The sequence below is a fragment of the Hemiscyllium ocellatum genome, chromosome 17 (assembly GCF_020745735.1).
Source record: "Hemiscyllium ocellatum isolate sHemOce1 chromosome 17, sHemOce1.pat.X.cur, whole genome shotgun sequence".
NCBI lineage: Eukaryota > Metazoa > Chordata > Chondrichthyes > Orectolobiformes > Hemiscylliidae > Hemiscyllium > Hemiscyllium ocellatum.
Window position 1 is genome coordinate 74,242,457 of NC_083417.1, and position 26,806 is coordinate 74,269,262.

Here is a 26,806-nt window from a genome sequence, read left to right on the forward strand (position 1 = left end):
TGTGTGAACAAAGTATTTTTACACAGAAAGCAATAGGTGCCTGGAAGCACTGCCAGATATAATAGCAAGATTTAAGATGCATTTGGACAGATACCTGAACAGACAGAGGACGGAGGAATAGGGGCAAATGTACAGGCACATGGGATTTGTTTAGCAGCATGGTAGACCCAGATTTGGGTGAGCCAAATGGCCTGAGCCTGTGCTGTACTGCTCTAAAGGTTGTAACATACAAGCTATGGGCCAAGAGCTGGAAAATGGGTCAAGTGGAGATTGAGCAGTTTTTGTCAGTGCAGATTTGAAATCCAAAGGGTCTGTGAATATGAATATTGACTGGATGGAGATCCATCAGCTTAAAGAAGCAGAGTGTGATACTTCCGTACAAGTACATATGCTTTTAGCTGTAATTTGTTCATTTATTGTGCAGGATGTTGAATTAATGGAAGCCATTATCAAAACTAAGCAAGAGAGCACAGAGGCCTGGGACCAGCGCAGTACTCAGAGTGTGCGCACTTCTCTCAGCCGCCATGAGAGGAATCGCATCCTGTGGGATGAAGTGACAATCATTGAAGAGGATGCCACCAAAGTCACAGCATTGCAGCTGCGTTTAGACGAATCCCAGAAAACCCTCCAGAAAGAGAGGGAGTAAGTATAGGAGGTCCAAGCCCCTCCATTTATCTTTTTGATCGTTTATCAGTCCTTGTTATCTAAACATTCATGACAGACTGTGCTTTATTTAAGGTGTGGGTATGAGCTGGTAATCCAGGCTAACACCCCAGAGTAGTGCTCGGGGCAGTTGCAAAGTCGGAAGAGCATTTTTCAAGAGTTAATAAACTTAGGTCCCATGTGTTGTTTTTGGTGGATAGGAAAGATCCCATGATACTATTCTGAAGAAGAGCAGGGCAGTTCTCCTCGTGACCTGACCAGTATGTATGTCTCATTATGAAACCAGGTAATTTGGTCACGATGAGTTGTACTAGGGCACTGTATCACAGGTAGAGCATTGTACTGTGGCATCTTAGACCAAATGATATATTCCATATCCTTCGACTGTGACTCCTGGTTCCGGACTCCTGCCAATGGGAGCATCCTTCCTACATCTGTCTAATCTTGTTAGAATTCTCTAGGTTTCTGCGATTTCTCCTTCATGCTTTTGAACTCCAGTGAACGTAATCATAACTAATTCAAGTTCCCTTCATAATTCAGTCCCACCATCCAAGAAATGAGCCTGGTAAACTTTCACTCCACTCTATGTAGCACGAACATCCTTCCTCAGATAAGGTGGCTCACTGGTGAGCACTGCTGCCTCACAGTGCCAGGGATCCAGGTTCAATTCCAGCCTTGGGCAACGGTCTGTGTGGAATTTGCACATTCTCCCCATGTCTGTGTGGGTTTCCTCCCACAGACCAAAGATAAGCAGTCGGGTGAATTGGCTGTGCTAACTTGTCCATAATATTCGTGGATATGTAGGTTAGATGCATTAGTCAGTGGTAAATGTAGATAATAGGATAGGGAATAGGTCTAAGTTGGTTACCCTTTGGAGGCTTGGTGTACTGGTTGGGCTAAATGGCCTGTTTCCACACTAGGGATTCTATGTATTCTGCGTTAAACTGCACACACTGTTCCAGGTGTGTTATCAACAATACCAATAGTTGTGACCAGGCATTTCTCCCACCGTGAATGTCAACATACAAACACCCCTTGCCTGCTGCCATTTGCCACCTTCAGTGCCTGCATGCTTGTTGTCCATTCCACTCTTGTAATTTATAGCCATTCAGAAACTAAACTGCAAAACTACTTTTGCTCCCCAAGCAGTCAACCTCACATTTATTCACTTTACACTGCATTTGCCCACTCATTCAACTTGTCTAAATCACAATGAAGCATCTGCACCCTCCACACTGCTTAATCTCCCATCAAGCTTTGAAACCCATTGTGGTAAATGAGTTGCATTGGTATCCAGTTCCAGATACACTAAAAAATGGAACTTTCATGCCTGTTGAGTTTGCCAGCTTCAAAAAGTGTAGGGTGCCTCTTCAGCAAGAGGACGGAGCCAGGCACTGGCAAGAGGACAGGTTCAGGTAGGAGCAAGAGTATGGGGTCTGCACCAAAGAGCATGTTGGCACAGATTGGTGAGTGAATAATAGAGGCGTGTATTCTCAACAGATGGATGTGATAGAATATGAAGGAGTGAGCCGAGCAGGCTGGAAAGCTGCTTCTCCACACGCTATTTTGAAGAATTGTGGAGGGGAAAGCAGTGTTATCACAAACTTTGAAATCCAAGTTTTGTAATTGTGCAAATTGGTTTGAACTGAAGTGAATGTTTTGCAGTAATTGTAACTGTACAGTCTTTCTCCTTAGGGACAAGAGCGCACTCAGTAAACACATTGAGAAGCTGGAAGTGGATGTCAGCCAGTGGAAACTCAAGTATGAAGAGCTGAACAAATCGAAGCAGGAGGTGGTTAAACAGGTAAAGTTCAGAGTAGTGAGGAGCCACTTAGTCAGACTGGCATTTTTTTATGTATACATGCTCACAATTGACAGCACATTGTGGCTGAAATGCTGCTAAAATTAGCTTCACAATTGCAACCTTGCGCTTATATTTTAACCTGATGTAGTGAGAAGATGGTTGCTATACTTCAGTATTTACATTGAAGTTTTCGATACATTGAGCTGAATTTTCAGAAACATGCATGATCCCTCATTTCCCAGGTGACCCTTGTAGTGCTAGATGAGCCCTCCTGTCCCTATTTTGAAATGCATTTTCCCAAGAAGAATTCCTGACTCAATTTGTACATAGACCAACTGGGGGAGGCCATATTAGATTTGGTGGTGTTAGAACTCGTTGGGGAGCATTTCGATGACAGTGACCACAACCACCTCACCTTTACCATAGCCATGGAGAGGGATAGGAGCAGACAATATGGGAAGGTATTTAATTGGGAAAGGGGAAAGTGTACTGCTATTAGGAGCTGTGAAGCATAAGTTGGGAATAATTGTTCCACAGGAAATGCACAACAGAAATGTGGAGGCTGTTTAAGAAACACTTGTCGCAAGTGTTGGATAACTTTGTCCCACTGAGACCGGCAAGGAATGGTAAGGTTAAGGAGCCTTGGATGACCAGAGAAGAGGAGCCTGTCATCAAAAGGAAGAGGGAAGCTTACTTAAGGTTAAGGAAGCAAGGAAAGGCATTCTACACTTGTGTAAGGAATAAGAGAATGATCAGAGAGAGGATAGGGCTGATCAGGGATAATGGAGGGAACGTGTGCCTGGTGTCTAGAGGCAGGGGAGGCCCTAAGTGAGATTTTTGCTTCAGTATTCACTTGATTCACAGTGAAAACACCATGGACAGTGTTAATAGGCTTGAAGAGATTCATAATAAGGAAGTGGATGTGCTGGAAATTCTGGGAAGCATCAAGATAGAGATGTCCTCGGGGATGGGCCAGATATACCCAAGGTGACGACAGGAAGCACGGAATGAGATTACTGTGCCTCTGGCAATGATCTTTGCGTCCTCACTCCTCAAGGATGATTGAAGGGAGGGAAATGTTGTTCCTCTGTTCAAGAAAGGGAATAAGGAAATCCCTATGAACTATTACAGCCCAGTCAGTCTTACGTCTGTGGTAAGCAAGGTACTGGAACAGATTCTGATAGATAGGATCTATGACTATTTGGTACAGCGTTGTTTGATTAAAGATGCTCAGCGGAACTTTGTGAAGGACTAGTCATTCCCTTCCAGCCTTATTGAGTTCTTTGAGGATGTGAAGTTAACAAAGGTCGAGCAGTGGATGTGGTGTATATGGATTTCAGTAAGGCATCTTATAAGGTTCCCCACAGTGTGCTCATTCAGAAAGTTAGGAGGTCTGGGATACAGGGAAATTTGGCTGTGTGGATACAGAATTGGCTGGTTGAAAGAAGATAGTGAGTGGTAGTGGATGGAAAGTATTCCACCTGGAGGTCAGTGACCAATGGTGTCCCACAATGATCTGTTCTTGGGTCTCTGCTCTTTGTACTTCTTATAAAAGACCTGGATGAAGTAGCCGAAGGCTGGTTTAGTAAATTTGCTGATGACACAAAGGTCGGTGGTGTTGTAGACAGTGTTGAGGGCTGTTGCAGGCTATGCCAATGCATTGACAGGATGCAGAGCTGGGCTGAGAAGTGGCAGATGGAGTTCATCCTGGTTAAATTTGAAGTTATTTGCTCTAGAAGGTCAAATTTGAACGCTGAATAGAGTTATAGACAGGATTCTTGGAGGAACAGCAGAATGTTGGGTTCCACGTATATAGATCCCTTAAAGTTGCCACCCAAGACAATAGGGTTGTTAAGAAGGCATATGGTGTTTTGGCTTTCATCGACAGGGGGATCGAGTTTAAGAACCATGAGGTTTTGCTGCAGATCTATAAAATCCTGGTTAGACCACACTTGGAATATTGTGTCCAGCTCTGCTCATTATTGGAAGTATATAGATGCATTAGAGAGGGTGCAGATGAGATTTACCAGGATGCTGCCTGGATTGGAGGGCATCTCTTATGATGAGAGGTTGAGTCAGCTAGGGCTTTTCATGCTAGCTTTCCATTGGCTATTTTTTGTCCATATCTTGCTGTAAACTTTGTATCCCAGTTGTAACTTGCCTTTCCAGCTATGGTCTTCTGCAAATTTGAATGTGGCATGTTCCCTTCCTTCTGATCGATGTATATTGGAAGGAGTTGTAGTCTCAGTATTGATCCCTGTATAATCCCACTGGTTATGGGTTGCCATTCTGTGAAAGAGCCGCTTATCCCCAGTTTTGAATTCCTGGCCGTTAGCAGTTGTCCATCAGGCCAGTTTACTACTTCAAACACCGTGGGTTCTTATTTTATGACTTAAACTTTTTGAGGTGCCTTGTCAAATACGTTCTGAAAGGCTAAATATGACGCATCTACTGGTTCCCTTCATGCATTTGCGATTTCTTCAAAAAACTGTTAACAACTGAGTTAGAAATAATCTCCCTTTGAAGCTGTGCTAAGTCTGCTTTATTGGATTGTGATTTTCCAAATATTCTGCTATTTCGTGCTTAATGATTAATTCCAGCAATAGATTTTCGGCAAATTAGCCTGGAGGTTAGTTGCTTGTTGGTTCCCTCCCTTTTTGAATAATGTGTCACCGTTTTCCCATCCTCTGGTACCTCTGCGAATCCAAGGATTTTTGGGAAATTATAACTAATGTAGTAGTCTGTCTAGCTGCTACTTTTGTATCCAAGGATACAAGCCATTAGGGCTAGGGGACATGTGACATGTATCGGCTATTTCGACCAACGTAGTGATGGAACTCTTCCTAGTGAAGTCTGAGATCATCAGAAATTATGAAGTTTGAAATGCTGTTAAAGTTTGAAATGAGTTGGAACTACAATAATGGGGTTGCAATGATGGAGATGATCAGCAGAGGGAGGTATTGTAGCAGACAAGGCAACATGTTGTGCAAACCCTCCTTGATTGTTGCAAACAAGAACTGTCAGGAAATGAGAGTTATTCTAACTATTAAGCCCATGTGTATCTTGATTGTGGCTTTTGCTCAAAGGAGCAGTGCAGGGTTTGCAAAAATCTTTTATGACCTCATTTCCTTAGACGTAGAATGAACTATTTTAACTTGCATTTCTTTCACTTGGAATTTAACTTCATCTTTTCAGTACTGGAGGTTTTTCCATCTCGCTGCAATGTTTATTGCTCCTGAAGGGACTGTATATTGGTAAAGTTAACACGTCACAGGACCTGACAGATTGGTGGGTTAGGCAGTGTTGAAACATTAAGGACTAGGCCACTTAACCCGTTGAGGAGAAAGTGAGGACTGCAGATGCTGGAGATCAGAGCTGAAAATGTATTGCTGGAAAAGCGCAGCAGGTCAGGCAGCATCCAAGGAACAGGAAATTCGATGTTTTGGGCATAAGCCCTTCATCAGGAAGGATAAAGGGCTTATGCCCAAAACGTCGAATTTCCTGTTCCTTGGATGCTGCCTGACCTGCTGCGCTTTTCCAGCAATACATTTTCAGCACTTAACTCGTTAAGCCTGCTCTGCCATTCAATATAATCATGGCTGATCGTTGATCTCAATATCCTAATACCGCCTTGCCCTATCATATGGGTGGCATGGTAGCTCAGTGGTTAGCACTGCAGCCTCACAGCGCCAGGAACCCGGGTTTGATTCCAGCCTTGGTGGAATTCAGTCTGTGTGGAGTTTGCACGTTCTTCCCGTGTCTGTGTGGATTTCCATCGGGTGCTCCAGTTTCCTCCCACACTCCAAAGATGTGCAAGCCAGGTGAATTGGCCATGCTAAATTGCCCTTAGTGTTTGGTGCATTAGTCAAACAGAAATGGCTGTGGGTGGGTTACTCTTTGGAGGGTCGGTGTGGACTTGTTGGACCGAAGGTCCTGTTTCCATACTGTAGGGAATCTAATCTTTAGCCACAAGATGACACCAAAATTGGAGATGCACTGGATAGCAAAGACGGTTACCTCAGTGGGATTTTGATCAGATTGGCCAATGGGCCATGGAATGGTAGGTGAAGTTTAAATTGGATAAATGTGAGGTGCTGCATTTTGGAAAGGCAGATCAGGGCAGGAACTATACACTTAATGGAAGGTTCCAGGGGACAAACAAAGAGACCTTGGAGTGCAGGTTCATAGTTCCTTGAAAGTGGAGTCGTAGGTGAATAGGATAGTATTGAGTATAGGAGTTAGCAGGTCATCTGTGCTGTACAGGACACTTTTGGAGTATTGTGTGCAGTTCTGGTCTGTCTTCTACAGGAAGGATGTTCTGACCCTTTTGAAAGGGTTCAGAAAAGATTTACAAGGATGTTGCCAGGGTTGGAGGTTTTGAGCTATAGGCTGGGGCTGTTTTCCCTTGGACATCAGAGGCTAAGGGGTGACCTTATAGAGGTCTATAAAATCATGCAGGACATGGATAGGGTAAGTAGACAAGCCTTTTCCCTGGGGTGGGGGAATCGAGAACTAGAGGCCATAGGTTTAGGGTGAGAGGGGAAAGATTTAAAAGAAACTGAAGGGGCAACTTTTTCACACAGGTTGGTGCATGTATGGAATGTGTTGCCAGAGGAAGTGATGGAGGCTAGTACAACTACTACATTTTAAAAGGCATCTGGATGGATATATGAATGGAAAGAGTTCAGAGGGATATGGGCCAAGTATTGGCAAAGGGGACTAGATTAATTTAGGATATCTGGTTGGCATGGAAGAGTCTGTTTCAGTGCTGTACATCTCTATGAATCGCTTGGAGCTATTTCTATTTCTGCCTTGAAAATCCATGATGTTTTTGGTCCTGATCACATTCTGTGGTAGTGAATTCTACAAGCATCTCACTCCCTGGCTGAAGAAATTTCGACTTCTCTCCAGCCTCGAAGTTTTACCTTTTATCCTTAAATCAAGACCCCCATTTTAGGACTCTTCCCACCATCAGGAACATCTTTCCTGCAACTAACATGTCTCATCCTGTTAGAATTTCATGGGTTTCTGAGATCCGCTCCCCCCTCCCCATTCTTCTAAACTCCTGTGAATACAATCCTAACCAATTTGATCTCTCCTCATACGTCAGTTCCACCATCCCAGAAATAAATCTGGTAAATCTCCATTGCACTATAGCAAGAACACCATTCCTCAGATAAAGATACTGAAACTGCCCACACTATTCCAGGTGTGCCCGAGCCATTGCCCTACTAAAGTGCAGCAAGATATCCTTGTTCCTGTACTCGACTCCTCTCACAAGGAGGTCACCATACGGTTTGCCATCTTTCTTGCCTGCACTTGCGCTGTTACTTTCAGTGATTGTTGCACAAGGATGTCCAAGTCTCATTAACATTCCCCTTTCGATTTGCATCGATTGAAATAATAATCCTTCCAATTTTTGATGTCAAAGTGAATAACCTCGCATTTCTATCCATATTATACTGCATCTGCTGTGCGTTGCCCAGTAAGCCTATCCAAAGCTTATTGCATTGTTTGTGCATCCTCCTCATAGCTTACCCCACTAACCCCATCCCACGCCATGCTGTGTGTCATCTGCATATTTTGAGATACTACGTTTAGTTCTCTCATCTAAATCATTAGGATATATTGTGAATAGCTGGGGTCTTAGTAAAAAATCTCTGTTCTGAGGAAGGGTCACTGGACGTGAAACGTTCACTTTGATTTCACTTCACTGATGCTGCCAGACCTGCTGAACTTTTCCAGCAAGTTTGTTTTTGTTATCAATCCCTGTGGAACTTTTACTAGTCACTGCCTGCCATTTAGTAAAAGGTGACTTTATTCTGACTGTGTTTCCTATCTGAGAACCAACTTTCTATCCATAAGATTAATCATGTGGAGAGTCTGTGAGGGGATTGGGGGGGTGGGTGCATGCTTCATTATCTCAGCTTTGTGGTAAATAGCGATTCTGAATTTTTAAAATCACTACCTTTTAAGGGCCTGATGTAATTGTGTAGAACTGTGGTCTAGGTCTCGACACAGTGATTGGACTGAGTAGCTTGAAGCACCCACGTTTTCTCATACTTTCTTTTTCAATTTGTTCATTGGAAGTTGGCTAGGCTGCAAGGTCAGTGTTTATTGCCCAACCCCTAATTGCCTCAGAAGGAGGTAGTGAGCTGCCTAGAACAGTTGCAGTCCTCTGTATTGGAATACACAAAATGTCATAAGAAGGGAGTTCCAGGATTTTGACCCAGCGACACTGAAGGAACAGTGATATATTTCCAAGACTGGGTGGTGTGTGACTTTAAGAGAAACGTGTAGGTGGTGGTGTTCCCGTATATGTGTCAAGCTTCTTGAGTATTGTTGGAACTGCACTTATCCAGTCAAGTGAAAGATATTTCATCATACTCTTGACTTTTGCTGTGTAGATGTTGAGCAGGCTCTGGGCAGTAAGGAAATGAGTTGCTCATTGCAGAATTCCATAAAGTGCAGTTTGAGAAGATTTGATACATCACACCTGCTCCAAACTTCAATGAAATTAAGACTGATCTGATAATTCTCAATTCTACTTTCCTGCTTCTAGTGTCAGCATTTTATTCCTAGATAATTTGGTCAAAATTATTCAGTATTCCAGCTTTAGTCTAACTAGTGCTTTGTATTGTTTTAGCAGAAGCACCCTGTTTTTATACTCTAATACCTTTAAAATAAAGATGCACATTTCAATGTTTTCCATATTGCCTGCTGAGCTTTAATGCATGCTTTTTGTGATTCGTGCATTCAGACCCAAACAGCAGTGGTCCCAACACGGATCCCTGTGGAACACCACTGTTCACACACATCCATTTTGAGAAACTCCCTTCCACTACTACTGTCTCCTGCTGCCCAGCCAGTTATCTATCCATTTAGCTAGTATACCCCATGTGACTTCACCTTCTCCATCTACCATGGAGAACCTTACCAAGCACTTACTGAATTTAATGTACGTGACATCTACAACCCTTCCCTCATCAATCAACTTTGTCACTTCCTCAAAGAATTCTATTAAGTTGGTAAGTCATGATCTTCCCTTCACAAAACCATGCTGCCTATCACTGATATTCCGATTTTGAAGAAAATGGGCTTAGATCCTTTCACTCTGGATCTTCAGCAGCTTCTCTACCACTGACATCAGGCTCACTGGTCTGTAATTTCCTGGATTATCCCTGCTACCCTTCTTAAACAAGGGGACAACAGTAGCAATTCTCCAGCCCTCTGAGACCTCTCCTGTATTCAAGGATGCTGCAAACTATAAACAAACACATCGACCTGGACCCAATATACCGGCCACTGCAGTGGACAGAAGCGGTAGAGACAAACCACTATAAATGCCAGAGGAAACATCACAGAAGCTCTTCACAGGAGGCTCCCAAGCACTGAGGATGTCACCTAGACAGGGGACGAAACGTTTGCAGCTCGGCGAACAGAACCACAACAACATGGAAATCTGCCCTCATTCCATGAATAAATTTTTAGAAAAAAAAGAATGTCACTTAGATGAGAAATCTTTTTTACTCAGGATTGTGAACCTTTGAAATTCTCTACCTGGAAAGCTATAAAAGCTGCCTTTGGGTATCTTTAAGGGAGTGGTTTATAAATTTCTAAAAATCAGTAGTGTATGGGAATGGGGTGGATAAAATGCATTGGAATGTTTGAGCAGCCATGATTGTATTGAGTGGTAGGGCAGACCAGATGGGCTGAATGGCTTACTCCTGCTCCTATGTTCTGATGCTGACAGGGTTACATTTGCCATTTTGTTACTTCCAATGCCTAACTCAAGCCAGGTTTGGTTCCTTTGATATAACTGAGTCTTAGAGGGCATTTAGGAATCAGTCAACCATATTCTGTGGGTCTGGAGTTGCAATCAGGCAGATTTTCTTTCCTAAAGAATATTAGTTAACCAGATGAGTTTTTATAACAGTTTTCAAATTTCACAATCTGCTGTGGTTGGATTCAAACTTGCATTTCCTTGCTCTCTGGATTACTATTTCAGTAATGATACCATGCACCGTTAAATGCACCACCTCTAATGCTGAATCTCCTTAATGAAGGGCAGAATTCCTGGTGGATCAGAATTTTAGGTTTGCTTGGTAAAAAGTTATGACTTTCTATCTCAGCTAGCAGGTGTGATGTCATCTAAAGTTCTCTGCGCAGTCCTATGAGCTTCTCAATAATTTTTCAGATTCTGCATTTATTTTATAATGCACAGTTTCACTTGGTCTGGCAGCATGTTTGGAGAGAAATCAGTTAACATTTGTGGTTGATTGACCATTTCTCAGAACTCCGGTCAGTCACCTGAAATGTTAACTGATTTCCCTTCGGATGCTGTCAGACTCACCTGTTTTTGATTTACAGTTTCCACTTGAAATCTAACACTTTAATTACTGTATTACTTTGATGGTTTGCTTCAACTGCCAAATAAATTTCCTTTTGAAATGATTCTTCTATTCCTTGTAAGCAGCAAGTTCCATGTCATTACCATAAGACGTAGGAATAAAAGTAAGTTGTTCAGTCCATTGAAGTCACTCTGCTATTCAATGAGAGAGTGGCTGATCTGGTTTTCCTCAGTTTCACTTTCCTGCTTCATCCCAACGCAGCCTTGAATATATTTAGTGACAGAAACCTTGCAGCCCTTTTGATGAAGAATTTGAAACATTCACCACCCTTAAGGGGGTTGAAACTAAAATCTGTCTTGCCTGTCTTAAATAGGTAACTCCTTGGTCTGAGATTATACCCTCTGGTCCTTTGCTCCCACAAGCAGAAATGATCTCTCTGCATCTAACATGTCAGGCTCCCTAGGAATCTTGTTTATTTCAATAAAGTCTCCCCTTTATTCTTCAGAATGCTATTGAGTACAAACTAACACATTTGACATTTTTAAGAAAATCCCTCCATACTAAGGATCAGCATCATCCTCGCACTTCACTGATCTCCCTAGATTAGTTTTGCCATCAACACTCATCTCCAAGTTGTTTACATAAATCAGAAAATGTAAGAATCCCAACATTTTATCCCTGGGGATCACTTTCAGCTTGTCTCCAATCTGAGAAATTCTCATCTGTACATACTTTGTTTCCTATATTTTAGCCAATTTCTCTTCCATGCTGCCAAGAACTCATCAATCCCAAACATTTTTAGCTGCTAACCAACCTTCTATGTGGTTCCATATCAAATGTTTTCTGCAAGTTGAAAAAACACCCACAGCACTTCCCTCATCCACTGCCTGTGTCACCTCGTTAAAGAATTCAATTGAGTTTGTCAGACCTGTCCTGTCCTTGATGAAACCATGTTGACTGTCTAATATTTTAAAGGAAACAGGAGGCTGAATTTTAGAAATAAAGGGGCGGCATGCTGGCTCAGTGGTTAGCACTGCTGCCTCAGCGCTAGGGATCTGGATTCAACTTCAGCCTCAGTGTGTCTGTGTGGAGTTTGTGCATTCTCCCAGTGTCTGTGTGGGTTTCTTCTGGGTGCTCTGGTTTCCTCCCACAATCCAAAGTTGTTCACATGAAGGGCTTTTATCCAAAATATCAATTTTCCTGCTTCTCTGATGCTGCTTTTCCAGCATCACACTCTTGGCTCTGATAACTCCAGCATCTGCAGTACTCACTTCTGCCATGCTAAATTGCCCATAGTGTTCAGGGAATTGTGGGTAAGGTGCATAAGTCAGAGGTGAATGTAGAGTAATAGGGTAGGGAAATGGGGCTGGGTGGGATACTCATTGGACATGGTCGGTGTGGACATTTTGGGCTGAAGGGCCTTTTTCCACACTGTAGGGATTCTAAGAAAGGTACACACTTGTGGGATGAATGAACAATTTCAAACTGTCTCTAATTTGTTAATGCAACAATCAGAGTTGACCTGTCTCATGTGAGGGTGCATGCCTTTAAGTTGAGAGGGGGGAAAAGGGAGATGTGAAGGGCTTTTTTTTTTAAAGAGTGGAGCATGCTACTGGGGTGTTGGTGGAGCCAGATACGATAATGATGTTTAAGGGACTTTTGCTAGTCTTACAACAGGGGTGAACCCCACCTGTTAATTAAACCAAACACTCAGAAAAGCTCACCTCTCCTCATAATCTGTTAAAATATGAATGACCAAGAACTCCCAAATTCCACTATTTTAAAGAAAATAATATCAATTTATTCTTTAACTCTAGAAGTGAACATTAAATAACAACTATTCACAACTCTCAGCCCCCTTTCTCTTAATTACTTATTTCTTGCCTCCAACTCTATAACAATATGCTGATCCAAATAGACACTTTTGAAATTATTTATTGTAATTTTAATAAATCTCTCAGTGGCTGTCATCTTCGGTATCTTTCTTCTGTCTGAAGATCTCCCTGGGTTGTTGTCTTTCTTTTTACTGTGAATATGTTTCATATGAAAAGAGACCTTTGAAAGAGAATGCTTCCTAATTTTTTGGGTCTCTCTTGATGGCAATTGTTCTCTCTGCAATTTTCAAAATGTCCGCACTTTTCTATCCCCATTACTGGATTGTCTTTGGTTCAATGTTGGCAAAACAATAAATTCAGACTTTATTGGGTTTTAGTGTCCTAGGGTACAATTAATACTGGTTAAATTCAAATTGTTTTCAAAACAGTAACCAAACTCAGGTACTCCTTTCACAGCCAAATGTTACATTTTAAATTTTCCAGTACACTCTGGAACTGCCATCTGGTCGTATACACAGGTGCTTGTAAGCTGTCAGTTCAGGACAGCATTCACTCTCTCTTAAAGGTACAGTACACACCTTAAAAGTTATAACCCAAGGAATGAAAGATCTGCACCACAGGCATTAGTTGTCGTGTTCAACACAACAGCAGGGCCCATTCCTGTGCTGTGCTATTTAGGAATTGCTGACAGATCCATCAAGCTTGTGATGGATCCAGCTTGTGTTGATTTAGTTTTCTTCGTATAATGTTCTGCTTCTTGCCCTTGTCCCAGGGCTCTGTTCCTGCTCAAGGTGCAACACACCTTGAATGAGCCTGTCAAGCATTGGTGATTTTGCTCTTTGCCTTTAAAGTCAAGGCAGCAGAGGTTGTACATTAAGTCCCATGTAAAGTGGACCCAGATCCTAGATTCCTGACTCCAGCTCTTTACTTCAGTCTCAGCACAAACAGTAATTTCACTTTGATTACGCTAATTTCCTTCAGGATTTAAATGATGGACTCAGGCTCACTTCCAGTAGCAGAACTGAAACAGCAGTAAATTCCTGAAGTTTAACATGGTGGAAACAGTGATGGAACAAAGAGGAGGTTGCACTAACAGTCCCCTTTATAGTCTCCCCTCCTAGCCAGATCATTATCCACTCCTATGTCTATCCAACTGTTCTCTATCCTTGGGCTACATCCCTACCTAGATTTTACTCCTTAGCCCCTCCCCTCCCTATCTTCTGCATATGCAGGTAAATGAACATTGTCCTAACTACTATCAATTCTAAGGAAGGGTCATTCAACGAAATGTTAATTCTGATTTCTTTCCACAGATGCTGTCAGACCCAGTGAGCTTTTCCAGCAATCTATGATTTTGTTTCTGATTTACAGTTCTTTTGGTTTTTATTGGCAATGATGGAAACACGTGGGCCTTGTATCTAATTAAGAATACTAATCCACTCAATCCCCAAAGCCGTTCTACCCTGGAATTAAAAATATAGTTTAAAATATAATAATTTAATAGTTTGTCAGGCCTCAGAAAAATCAGTTTCCAGATATGGCATGTAATGGGAAGGCACTGTTATTAATTGGAACGGTATGAATATAAATGTTCTGCTATGGCTGTAGGGAAAGGGGTAGTGGCTGTTGGAAAAGTAGGGAGACCATAATCATATCAGTCATGACCATGTCTAATACCGAAATAAGTTTGTGGGGCCTAATGCTGACCCCCTCCTCTTGATTCATGTGCACATGTGGAAGATTTTGCAAGATGTGCCTCCACTCAGAGGCCATTTCTTTTGCATGCTTGTTACAAATACAGAAAAGAAACTTCCTCTGACTGGAAAAACGGTGAATGTCCCTTGTCTCGTTCACCATGAGACTCATAATGGAGGGAGCTATGATGGATCTCCCGAGCTAGCTGACTGCAATCAATGTGTTGCTTGCTGGATAGTTGAGTGTGTTCAGGGATAAGGTAATGAGAGAGACTGAGGTTGAAGCCGGGAGCAGATCATGAGAAAATGAGACTCTGCGAATAGCAACACCACCTGTACACCTTTTATATCTTGTATGCCACCAACTATTTTGTGAAAAAATTCCTGGTCCCACAAAACAAATCTCTGTTGTGGTTCTATTCGCCGAGCTGGGAATTTGTGTTGCAGACATTTTGTCCCCTGTCTCGGTGACATCCTCAGTGCTTGGGAGCCTCCTGTGAAGTGCTTCTGTGATCTTCCAGCATGTGTAGTGGTTTGAATCTGCCGCTTCCGGTTGTCAGTTCCAGCTGTCCGTTGCAGTGGCCGGTATATTGGGCCCAGGTCGATGTGCTTATTGATTGAATCTGTGGATGAGTGCCATGCCTCTAGGAATTCCCTGGCTATTCTCTGTTTGACTTGTCCTATAATAGTAGTCTACTATTACTATTATAGGACAAGCCAAACAGAGAACAGCCAGGGAATTCCTAGAGGCATGGCACTCGTCCACAGATTCAATCAATAAGCACATCGACCTGGGCCTAATATACCGACAGCTGGAACTAACAACTGGAAGCGGCAGATTCAAACCACTATAAATGCCGGAGGAAAAATCACAGAAGTGCTTCACAGGAGGCTCCCAAGCACTGAGGATGTCACCTAGACAGGGGACAAAATGTCTGCAACACAAATTCCCAGCTCGGCGAACAGAACCACAACAACGAGCACCCGAGCTACAAATCTTCTCCCAAACTTTGAAAACAAAGCTCTATTTGTTCCAAGAGGTGTATTCTACATTTACATGCATTCAGCATTATAATAGTGATTGATGAAAAAATTTAAGAATCTTTAAAAATGCATTGACTTCGGGAATGTTTTGTTGATAAATTTTAAAAATCAAAGTGAGATAATGATTTGTCGATCGTGAGAAGCCTGCAGTTACATTTCATTGGTTCTCTTTCATGTTAACTCTTCAAGCTCTTTAGATCAAGTAGATTGGATGGGGCGGTGTTTGTGCAGTGTGTCCAGGAAGCTTTTCTAACTCAGTATGTAGATTGTCCAACCAGAGGGGAGGCCATATTGGATTTGGTACTCGGCAATGAACCAGGACAAGTGAAGGGCTTGTTAGTGGGTGAACGTTTTGGTGATGGTGACCACAATTCTGTGACTTTCACCTTGGTTATGGAGAGAGATAGGTGCGCACAACAGGGTAGATTTTACAATTGGGGGAAGGGAAATTACGATGCTGTAAGACAGGATTTGAGGAGCATAAGTTGGGAGCATAGGCTGTCAGGGAAGGATGTGGTGGAAATGTGGAACTTTTTCAAGGAGCAGATACGACGTGTCCTTGATATGTATGTACCTATCAGGCAGGAAAGAAATGGTCGTGTGAGGGAGCCTTGATTGACGAGGGAGATTGAATGTCTAGTAAAGAGGAAGAAGGAGGCTTACATAAGGTTGAGGAAACAGGGTTCAGACAGAGCAGTGGAGGGATACAGGATAGCCAGAAGGGACCTGAAGAAAGGGATTAGGAGAGCTAAGAGAGGGCATGAAAAATTCATGGTGGATAGGATCAAGGATAACCCCAAGGCATTTTATGCGTATGTGAGAAACATGAGAATGACAAGAACGAGGGTAGGTCCGATCAAGGACAGTAGTGGGAGATTGTGTATTGAGTCGGAGGAGATAGGAGAGGTCTTGAATGAGTACTTTTCTTCAGTATTTACGAACGAGAGGGACCGTATTGTTGAAGAGGAGAGTATGAAACGGACTGGTAAGCTAGAAGAGATACTTGTTAGGAAGGAAGATGTGTTGGACATTTTGAACAACTTGAGGATAGACAAGTCCCCCGGGCCTGACGGGATATATCCTAGGATTATGTGGGAAGCAAGAGAGGAAATTGCAGTACCGTTGGCAATGATCTTTTCGACTTCACTGTCAACGGGGGTGGTACCAGGGGACTGGAGAGTAGCAAATGTTGTGCCCCTGTTCAAAAAAGGGAATAGGGATAACCCGGGAATTACAGGCCAGTTAGTCTTACTTCTGTGGTAGGCAAAGTAATGGAAAGGGTACTGAGGGATAGGATTTATGAGTATCTGGAAGGACAATGCTTGATTAGGGACAGCCAGCACGGATTTGTGAAGGGTAGGTCTTGCCTTACAAGTCTTATTGAATTCTTTGAGGAGGTGACCAAGCATGTGGATGAGGGTAGAGCAGTGGATGTAGTGTACATGGATTTTAGTAAGGCATTTGATAAGGTTCCCCATGGTAGGCTTATGCGGAAAGTCAGGAGGCATGGGATAGAGGGAAATTTGGCCAATTGGATAGAAAACTGGCTAACCGGTCGAAGTCAGAGAGTGGTGGTAGATGGTAAATATTCAGCCTGGAGCCCAGTTACAAGTGGAGTTCCGCAGGGATCAGTTCTGGGTCCTCTGCTGTTTGTAATTTTTATTAATGACTTGGATGAGGGAGTCGAAGGGTGGGTCAGTAAATTTACAGATGATACGAAGATTGGTGGAGTTGTGGACAGTGAGGAGGGCTGTTGTCGGCTGCAAAGGGACTTAGATATGATGCAGAGCTGGGCTGAGGAGTGGCAGATGGAGTTCAACCCTGCCAAGTGTGAGGTTGTCCATTTTGGAAGAACAAATAAGAATGCGGAATACTGGGTTAACGGTAGGGTTCTTAGTCAGGTGGAGGAACAGAGGGATTTTGGGGTCTATGTACATAGATCTTTGAAAGTTGCCGCTCAGGTGGATAGAGCTTGTAAGAAGGCCTATGGTGTATTAGCGTTCATTAGCAGAGGGATTGAATTCAAGAGTCGTGAAGTGATGTTGCAGCTGTACAGGACTTTGGTTAGGCCACGTTTGGAGTACTGTGTGCAGTTCTGGTCGCCTCACTTTAGGAAAGATGTGGAAACTTTGGAGAGGGTGCAGAGAAGATTTACCAGGATGTTGCCTGGAATGGAGAATAGGTTGTACGAGGATAGGTTGAAAGTTCTCAGCCTTTTCTCGTTGGAACGGCGAAGGATGAGGGGTGACTTGATAGAGGTTTATAAGATGATCAGAGGAATAGATAGAGTAGACAGTCAGAAACTTTTTCACCAGGTACAACAGAGTGTTACAAGGGGACATAAATTTAAGGTGAAGGGTGGAAGGTATAGGGGAGATGTCAGGGGTGGGTTCTTTACCCAGAGAGTGGTGGGGGCATGGAATGCGCTGCCCCTGGGAGTGGTAGAGTCAGAATCATTGGCGACCTTTAAGTGGCAATTGGATAGGTACATGGATGGGTGCTTAATCTAGGATAGATGTTCGGCACAACATCGTGGGCCGAAGGGCCTGTTCTGTGCTGTATTGTTCTGGGCGGCACGGTGGCACAGTGGTTAGCACTGCTACCTCACAGCACCTGAGACCCGGGTTCAATTCCCAACTCAGGTGACTGTGTGGAGTTTGCACGTTCTCTCCGTGTCTGCGTGGGTTTCCTCCGGGTGCTCCGGTTTCCTCCCACAGTCCAAAGATGTGCGGGTCAGGTGAATTGGCCATGCTAAATTGCCTGTAGTGTTAGGTAAGGGGTAAATGTAGGGTTATGGGTGGGTTGTGCTTCGGCGGGTCGGTGCGGACATGTTGGGCCGAAGGGCCTGTTTCCACACTGTAAGTAATCTAATCTAATCTAATCAAGTAATCTAATCTAATGTTCTATGTTCTATGTTCTAACTGTTAATATATTCTCATTCTTTGCCAGTCTCATTTACTTTACATCACCAGGTTCATTTGAAAAAGTCACCTGACTTGCATCAATTTCATTAAGTTCTATGTCTATTTTGTTGTCCAAGAAGCCCTGTTTCTAAATAAAAACCAGAAAAACTGCAGATGCTGTAAGTCAGAAATAAAAGCAGAAGTTGCTGGAAAAGCTCAGCAGGTGTGATTGTGTCTGAGAAGGGAAATCGAAGTTAATGTCTCTGGTCCTGTGACCCTTCCTCAGACAGTTCTGATCCAGCAACTTTTGTTTTTCTAAGCCCTCCTAACTTTTCAACTTTGTTTGAATGTACCTCCCATGTACCCAAAGCAGTTCCTCCTCAAGATCACCCATTGTTCCATTCCAGTTTGTCCTTTCAGTCTTCGGTTTCATTTACCCCTGGCCAGATCCCCTCCATATGTTGTGAAATATCTTTTTATTTGGAACAAGTGCACCACTAGAAGCACAGAAATGGATTCTGGAGAATAGTCAGCAATGTGACTCAGTGAGTGATCAGTAAAAGTCTCATTTCAGTGTGCAGTGTCTGCATGCTGTCGTAAAATGAGCACATACCTTCCATACACCAAGGATCAACTGGTGGTTTTGAATGCTAACTCCCCCTCTGCCACCCAAAGAGGTCACGAGATCAACACTGAGCTGTTCAATGAACCAATCATAAGTCACGAATAAGCACTAATCACTTTGTGAAGGATTCTTCCACCATGATGAGGAAAGGAATTAATGATTTTCACCAGTACTGGTGCACTCTGGAACTGTAAGTGAGTACCTGAATCAGTCACTGGCCCCTCAGAGCCGATTGTCAATGACAGTTTGTTTGCTGACAACTGTATCTGGTGACATTTCTTGGGTGCCTCTTTACAACAAAGCCTAACTGTTGACCCAAGGCTACGAGAATGATTCCACTTTAGCGTCTGCGTTCCCATAAATTAGTATTCTATGGGTGGGGAAAGTTGTATCTAAAGGACAGAGATGTGTATTAACTTAACTTCTGACAGCATTCATGCCATTTGTACCAACACCTGACAGACAGCTGTTCAATAGATGTGAATCTGACCTCAAATCACAGTAATTATTATTCCAATCAGCATAGTGTTTGAACATTTAAGATCTGATTACTTTTAAGTTTTCTGCTTATGACTGTCCCAGACCATGAAGGTGTTGTCATTTCAGGAACAGCTAAGTGTGTGTGGAAAGTTAACAAGCCATTGTCACAGCACAGAGTCTTAGCAGAGGTATTTCCATGCTTCTGAACACTATTACATTCAAACTTTTCTCAGTTCTGATGAAAGCTAATTGATCTGAAACGTAATGATACTGTTTTCTCCATGGGCACTACCTGACCTCCTGAATATTTCCAATATTTTGTGTTTTTGTTTTGTTTCCTTGATAGAGTAGCCTATCAAGACCCCTCGAGATCTTGTGTGGTTCAGTTAACTCTTGCTGTTCTAAACTCCAGTAGATACAAGCTTAATTTGTCCAACCTTTATCTCAGGAGGTGATTTAGACAGGATTTAAAGAAACTGTTTTCACCCAGAGGGAAGTGGAGGGTTCTGGAGTGCATTGCCTGGAAGACTGAAATATAACCCCTCAATTTTTAAAAAATACATGGATGAACATTTGAAATATCATAATATTCCACATGGTAGGCTGCTCTGTCATCCATATGACCGTTTAAATGCCCTTAAAGTTGGGGAGACTACTGTTGCAGGCAGAACGTTCCATGCCCTTATTACTCTGACTAAAGAATCTACTTCTGACATCTGTCCTATGTCTATCACCCCTCAATTTAAAGCTATGTCCCTTTCTGCTACCCATCACCATCTGAGGGGAAAACATCTAAACTATCTAAACCTGTCATCTATTTCCCAAGGGTCGTTTATCCCACTGCTCTGTGCACATTCATGTATCTGTCTAGATACATCTTAAATGACACTATCGTGCCAGTCTCTACTACCTCTGCTGGCAACGTGTTAAACTTTTCCCTCTCACCTTGAACTTGTGACCCCTAGTAATTAAGTCCCCCACTCTGGGGAAAACCTTCTTGCTGCTATTGTGGAAGGGTGGCACGGTGGCTCAGTGGCAACCTATCATTGCTGCCTCACAGCGCCAGGGACCCAGGTTTGATTCCAGCCTTGGGTGACTGCCCGTATGGAGTTTGCACATTCTCCCCGTGTCTGCGTGGGTTTCCTCTGGGTACTCTGGTTTCCTCCCACCATCCAAAGATGTGCAGGTCAGGTGAATTGGCCATGCTAAATTACCCAGAGTGTTAGGTGCATTAGTCAGAGGGAAGTGGGTCTGAGTAGACTCTTCAGAGGGTCGGTGGACTTGTTGGGCTGAAAAGCCTGCTTCCACACTTTGAGTAATTTAGCTTAAATTCCCCTAATGTTCTATAAAAAGAAATTACCAGGAGACGCAGAAAATCCTTCATGAATTTAAACTTTAATCTTGCAAAATCAAAGCTGTAGCAGACAGGAAAAAAATCTTCCTTGACTGTCCATAATTTCTTTGTTCTTCTCCAGTTATACAGTTCGTTGGTCCTGCGCTTATCAGATAACACTAGCAGAGCCAAACATGCCGACTTGCTTTGTCTTTCTAAACTAATCATTGTCCGCCGCACTGGTTCCCTCCATCACACTTAACCTATCATGTTCCAATATCATCCTCTTCAGCATTAGCTCATCTCCCAGTGATTTAACTAACCTATCAAAATGCAGTTCCATTATCTGTTACTGAAGCCGTGTAACATGATCCCAAGCGTACATTGCAAAAGTAAGTTAACTGCATTACTGCTGTAATAACTTCTATACTACCCACCTTGTCTATACCTCTCATGATTTTGTAGATCCCTCCTCAACCTCCGCCTTTCTAATGAAAATAATCCCAATTTACTCAACTCTCTTCATAGCTAGTGCCTTCATGCCAGGCAACATCCTGGTGAGCCTCCTCCGCATCCATTCCACATCCTTTTGGTAATATTGGCAACCAGACTGCATACAGTATTCCAAATGTAGCCGAACCAAAGTCCTATACAACTGTAACACAACCTGCCCACTCTTGTACTCAGTATCCCAACAAAGGTAAGTATGCTGTATGCCTTCTTGACCATTGTATTGACCTGCGTTGTCACCTTCAGTGTACAATGGACCTGAACACCTGGTGTTCTCTCTACTTCAATTTTCCCCAAGGCTTTTCCTATTTATTGTATAATTCGCTCGTGAATTGGATCTTCCAAAATGCATCATCTTACAATTTGCCTGGATTGAACTTCATCAGCCATTTCTCAGTGCAATTCCAATCTCTCTCTTCTGCTGCAAACTCTGACAGCACCCTTCACTATCTGCTACTCCACTAATCTTAGTGTCATCTACAAGCTTGCTAATCAGATCACCCCTACCTTCCTCCAAATCATTTATACATATCACAAACAGCAGTGGTCCCGGCACTGATCCCTGTGGCACACCACTGATCACAAGTTGCCATTTTGAGAAACACCCTTCCACTACTACTGTCTCCTGCTGCCCAGCCAGTTCTCTATGCATCTAGCTAATATACCCTGGACCACATGCGACTTCACTTTCTCCATCAGCCTACCATGGAAAGTCTTACTAAAGTCAATATACATGACATCTACAGCCCTTCCCTCATCAATTCACTTTGTCACGTCCTCAAAGAATTCTATTAAGTTGGTAAGATGTGACCATTCCTGCACAAAACCATGCTGCCTGTTACAGATAAACCCATTTTCTTCCCATTAGATCCTATCCCTTAGTACATTCTCCAGCAGATGTCCGGCTCACTGGTCTATAATTGGCTGATTACCCTTTCTATCCTCCTTAAACAAGGGGACAACATTAGCAATTCTCCAGTCTTCTGGGACCTTACCTGTGTTCAGGGATACTGCAAAAATACCCATTAGGACCCAGCTATTTCCCTTCTCGCTTTCCTCAGTAACCTGAGGATTTGTCCATCTTAACGCCTTTTAGAATACCCAACACTTCCTTCCTCCTTATGCCGATTTGATCTAGAGTAATCAAACATCTATCCCTACCCTCAACATCTGTCATGTTCCTTTCCTTGGTGAATACCAACTCAAAGTACTCGTAGAGTCTTAGAGATGTGCAGCCCAGAAACAGAACCTTCAGTCCAACCTGTCCATGCCGACCAGATATTCCAACCCAATCTAGTCCCACCTACCAGCATTTGGCCCATGTCCTTCCAAACCCTTCCTATTCATATACCCATCCAAATGCCTTTTAAATGTTGCAATTGTACTAGCCCCCACCACTTCCTCTGGCAGCACATTCCATACATGTACCACTCTCTGCGTGAAAAAGTTGCCTCTTAGGTCTCTTTTAAATCTTTCTCCTCTCACCCTAAACCTATGCCCTCTAGTTCTGGACTTCCCCCACCCGAGGGAAAAGACTTTGCCTATTTATCCTATCCATGCCCATCAAGATTTTGTAAACCTTGTAGAAGGTCACCCCTCAGCCCCAGGTTATTCAGTCTCTCCCTATAGCTCAAATCCTCCAAACCTGGCAACATCCTTGTAAATCTTTTTCTGAACCCTTTCAAGTTATACAACATCTTTCCAATAGAAAAGAGACCAGAATTGCACGCAATACTCCAATGGTCGTCTAACTAATGTCCTGTACAGCTGCAACATGACCTCCCAACTCCTGTACTCAATACTCTGAATAATCTCATCTATTTCTCTGACTCCACGCGTAACTTCCATCCTTTGTCCTTGAGTGGGCCAACCTTTTCTCTAGTTACCCTCTTGCTGCTTATATAAGAAAAAAACCCTTTGGGGTTTTTCTTAACCCTGTTTACTAAAGTTTTTATTTAGTGCTCTTAATTCCTCATCTCAGAATGGTCCTACATTACCAATATTCTTATAAAGCTTTGTCTGTCTTCAATTGCTTAGACCTTATGTATGCTGTGTTTTCCCTCTTAACAAGTCTCTCAATTTCACCTGACATTCGTGGTTCCCTAACCTTGCCTTTTCTCGCCCTTGATTTCACAGGGACATGTCTGTCCTGCACCCTAATCAACCTCTCTTTAAAAGCCTCCCACATATCAAATGTGGATTTACCCTCAAACAGCTGCTCCCAGTGCACATTCCCTAGCTCCTGCTGAATTTTGCTCTAGTTAGCCTTCCCCCAATTTAGCAGTCTTCCTTTTGGACCACTCTCATCTTTGTCTGTGAGTATTCTAACACTTACAGAATTATGATCACGATTCTCAAAGTAATTCCCTACTGAAACTTCAACCACCTGGCTGGGCTCATTCCCCAACACCAGGTTCAGTATTGCCACTTCCCAACTTGGACTATTTACATACCGTTCTAGAAAACCCTCCTAGATGCTCCTTACAAATTCTACTCCATCTAGACCTCGAACACTAAGTGAATCCAGTCAATGTGAGGGTAATTAAAATCTATCACCTCACCGTGTTGCTCCTACATCTTTTTATAATCGGTCTGCATATTTGCTGTTGGAAGGCCTGTTGTTACTGCATGCTTCCAATTTCTGAGCTCTGACAATGTTGCCTCACTGCTCGAGTCCTCCATAGTGTCCTCCTTCAGCACAGCTGTGATATCCCCTCTGACCTGTAATGCAACTCCTCCACCCCTTTTACTTCCCTCTCTATCCCCCCCATGTAGAATAAGACAGCACATGCATGGGAACATCATTACTTGCAAATTCCCCTCTAAGCAACTCAACGGTCTGACTTTGAGATATATTGCCATTCTTTCTGTATCTCTGGGTCAAAATCCTGGAATTTTAATAGCACTATAGTGTAAGACTTGAAGTGGAGGTATGGTCTGTAAGGAAAAGATTGTGTGTAAAATAGATTTGAGACCATAGAGAAATAATATTTGCTTGCCTGCATTCAACAGAAGCACTGTTCATGGTGGTATTTAATTGTTGAACTTATAATGTTTGGGTAGCCAGCTATACTGTTGGTTTATGATCCTTAACAGTTTGTACAACACCAGTGCATTTATTATTACCTGGATGTTATTGTCTGCCTAATAAGCATCATAATCTCTCAATATTTTTTCTTGATTCGTGCAGGTCTGTCATTACCTGTCAACACCATAAAGGTCATTGGTGACCCTGCTACCCAAGGTTGAGCTGTGGCCCATTTGTACTGATGACTACAGCTTGTAGAAAAATAGAGCAAAAATTACAGAAGATTGTTGTACAATAACAATACTGTAGAGGCAGGAGAATGATGGGAGTCATTTCAGCTCAGTAATCTAATTTCAAGGTTCAGATGATGGTTTATGAATCACTTGAGCATTGCTTTACTGCTTTATGATATCACCTGAATCCATTGATTAAGTTACCGTCTTGAGATTGCTCCCAGGCAGAGTTTCTGTTGATGTAAATGATAGTGCAGCAATGCTGGAAGCTATTCATTATCTCAATGGACGATGTTAGCTGTGTAGAAGGCCTTCAGTATTTAACTCCTTCCTCTTCACCAGGAATTATACGTACCTGCTAGTTTAAGGACATCCATTAAGTCAAGCTTTGTGGCGAAACCTGTATAAGTTCAATGATTATACAATGATGTTCCCGTGGTTCTTTTAGAATTGAATTCTAAAAGTATAGACTGGAAGAAGTATGCTGTGGATTTTGATATGCAAGTACGTAAAGAAATTATGAGCTTATTTATTGATATTTGCCATGTTCTTATTCAGAGACTCTCGCAAAATAGTCTTTTAACTTCCTACTGATAACTTAAAATTTGAATTTCAAAGCAAAAATTGTTTCAGTGGTGTTAATGTGTGATTTCTGATTTTAGCTGAACATTTTAAAAGAAGTCCATCAAGATGAGTTGGGTCGGATATCTGAAGACCTGGAAGATGAGCTGGGAGCTCGGTCCAACATGGATAAGAAGCTGGCAGAGCTGCGAGCTGAGGTACTCGATACTGGCATGTCTGCCTGTCATCAGCTATATATGTTTGTTAGATTCTGTATAATTTTAGTACGGGTTTCAGGCAACTTAGAAGTAGACCCTCTCTCCCTGAAGTCTGTTACTATTTAATTCAGTTGTTGCTGATTAGCAACTGATTAGTACACCTTTGTTCCATTTCTGTTGGCACAGTACCCTTACCTTTCAAAGTATGTACTCATATTTGTAGTTCTCATTTGCAGTAGCCCTCCTTGACCCTATCTCACCTCAATCCTTTCAGACCTGTAGTATGTGGAGTTTAGAAGAATTAGAGGTGATTTTATTGAACCATTTACAGGGCTCGTAGGTAGAATTGTCTGCCCGGCAGGAAATAGGAGATGGGGGATAAAATTCTAGAAACAGAATACAGTCTCAATAAAAAATTAGGAATATGTGAGGAATTTCCTCAGTGAAGGTGGTGATTTTTTAAAAAAATTTTTCGATCTGAGGGTTATTCTAAACAGAATTCAATCAAATTCTAGGTAGTGAAGATGAAGGCGATAATATTTGAAAATAGCATTTAAGTACATGATCAACTATTATGTGGCTGAATCCTGGACTGAGATTGAAAAGCCAGATAGCCTCCAGTCCTTTAGTTCAAATGAAAATGTGGCACTGTAGGGTGCACTTGTGCAACTCCGTTCTCAACCATCTGCTGCCATCCTATACCCTTCCTCCATCAGTCTCCTTCCTTCCTTGCAGTGTTTAATTTTCTCCAACAGGCAGATTTTAACCCTACCTTCTAGTTGACTGATGGTTTGAACTCTAGTGTGACGCTGGAAAAGCGCAGCAGGTCAGGCAGCATCCGAGGAGCAGGAAAATCGACGTTTCAGGCAAAAGCTCTTCATCAGGAATGAGTCTGGGAGGCTTGGGTGTGGAGAGATAAATGGGAGGGAAGGTAGCCAAAAGTGCAATAGGTGGATGGAGGTGGGATAAAGGTGATAGGTCAGAGAGGAAGGTGCAGCGGATAGGTGGGAAGGAAGATGGACAGTTAATGAGGATAGTCTTGAACTGGAAAGTTGGAACTGGGGTAAGGTGGGGGGTGGGGGTTGGGGGGGGGGAAATGAGGAAGCTGGTGAAGTCCACAGTGATGCCATGGGATTGGAGGGTTCCGAGGCAGAAGATGAGGCAGTGGGTTCTTCTTCCAGGCGTTGGGGGGTTAGGGAGTGGTGACAGAGAATGCCCAGGACCTGCACATCCTTGGGGGAGTGAGGGGGAGAGTTGAAGTGTTCAGTTACGGGGCAGTGGAGATGGTTGGTGCGGGTGTCCTGGAGATGTTCTCTGAAGCACTCTGTGAGTAGGCGTCCTGTCTCCCCAAGGTAGAGGAGACCGCATCAGAACAATGGATATAGTAAATGGCGTGTGGAAATGCAGGTGAACCTTTGATGGATGTGGAAGGCTCCTTTGGGGCCTTGGAGGGGAGGGGGTCAGGTTTGGGCTGAGGACATACAATTCCTGTGGTGGCAGTTGAAGGTGCCAGGAGGGGAGGAT

At 42.9% G+C, this 26,806-nt stretch overlaps 1 protein-coding gene across 4 annotated transcripts in view; it reads left to right on the forward strand.

Annotated features, from left to right (window-relative positions):
- ccdc102a (coiled-coil domain containing 102A) overlaps window positions 1-26,806 on the forward strand; it is a 209,675-nt gene that overhangs the window by 108,830 nt on the left and 74,039 nt on the right. For all 4 annotated transcript variants that reach the window (XM_060838302.1, XM_060838304.1, XM_060838303.1 and 1 more), the window contains 3 exons: window positions 425-642; window positions 2,359-2,467; window positions 25,166-25,282. In XM_060838302.1, coding sequence (XP_060694285.1) covers window positions 425-642; window positions 2,359-2,467; window positions 25,166-25,282 — 444 coding nt within the window. The remainder of the gene's footprint in view (window positions 1-424; window positions 643-2,358; window positions 2,468-25,165; window positions 25,283-26,806) is intronic.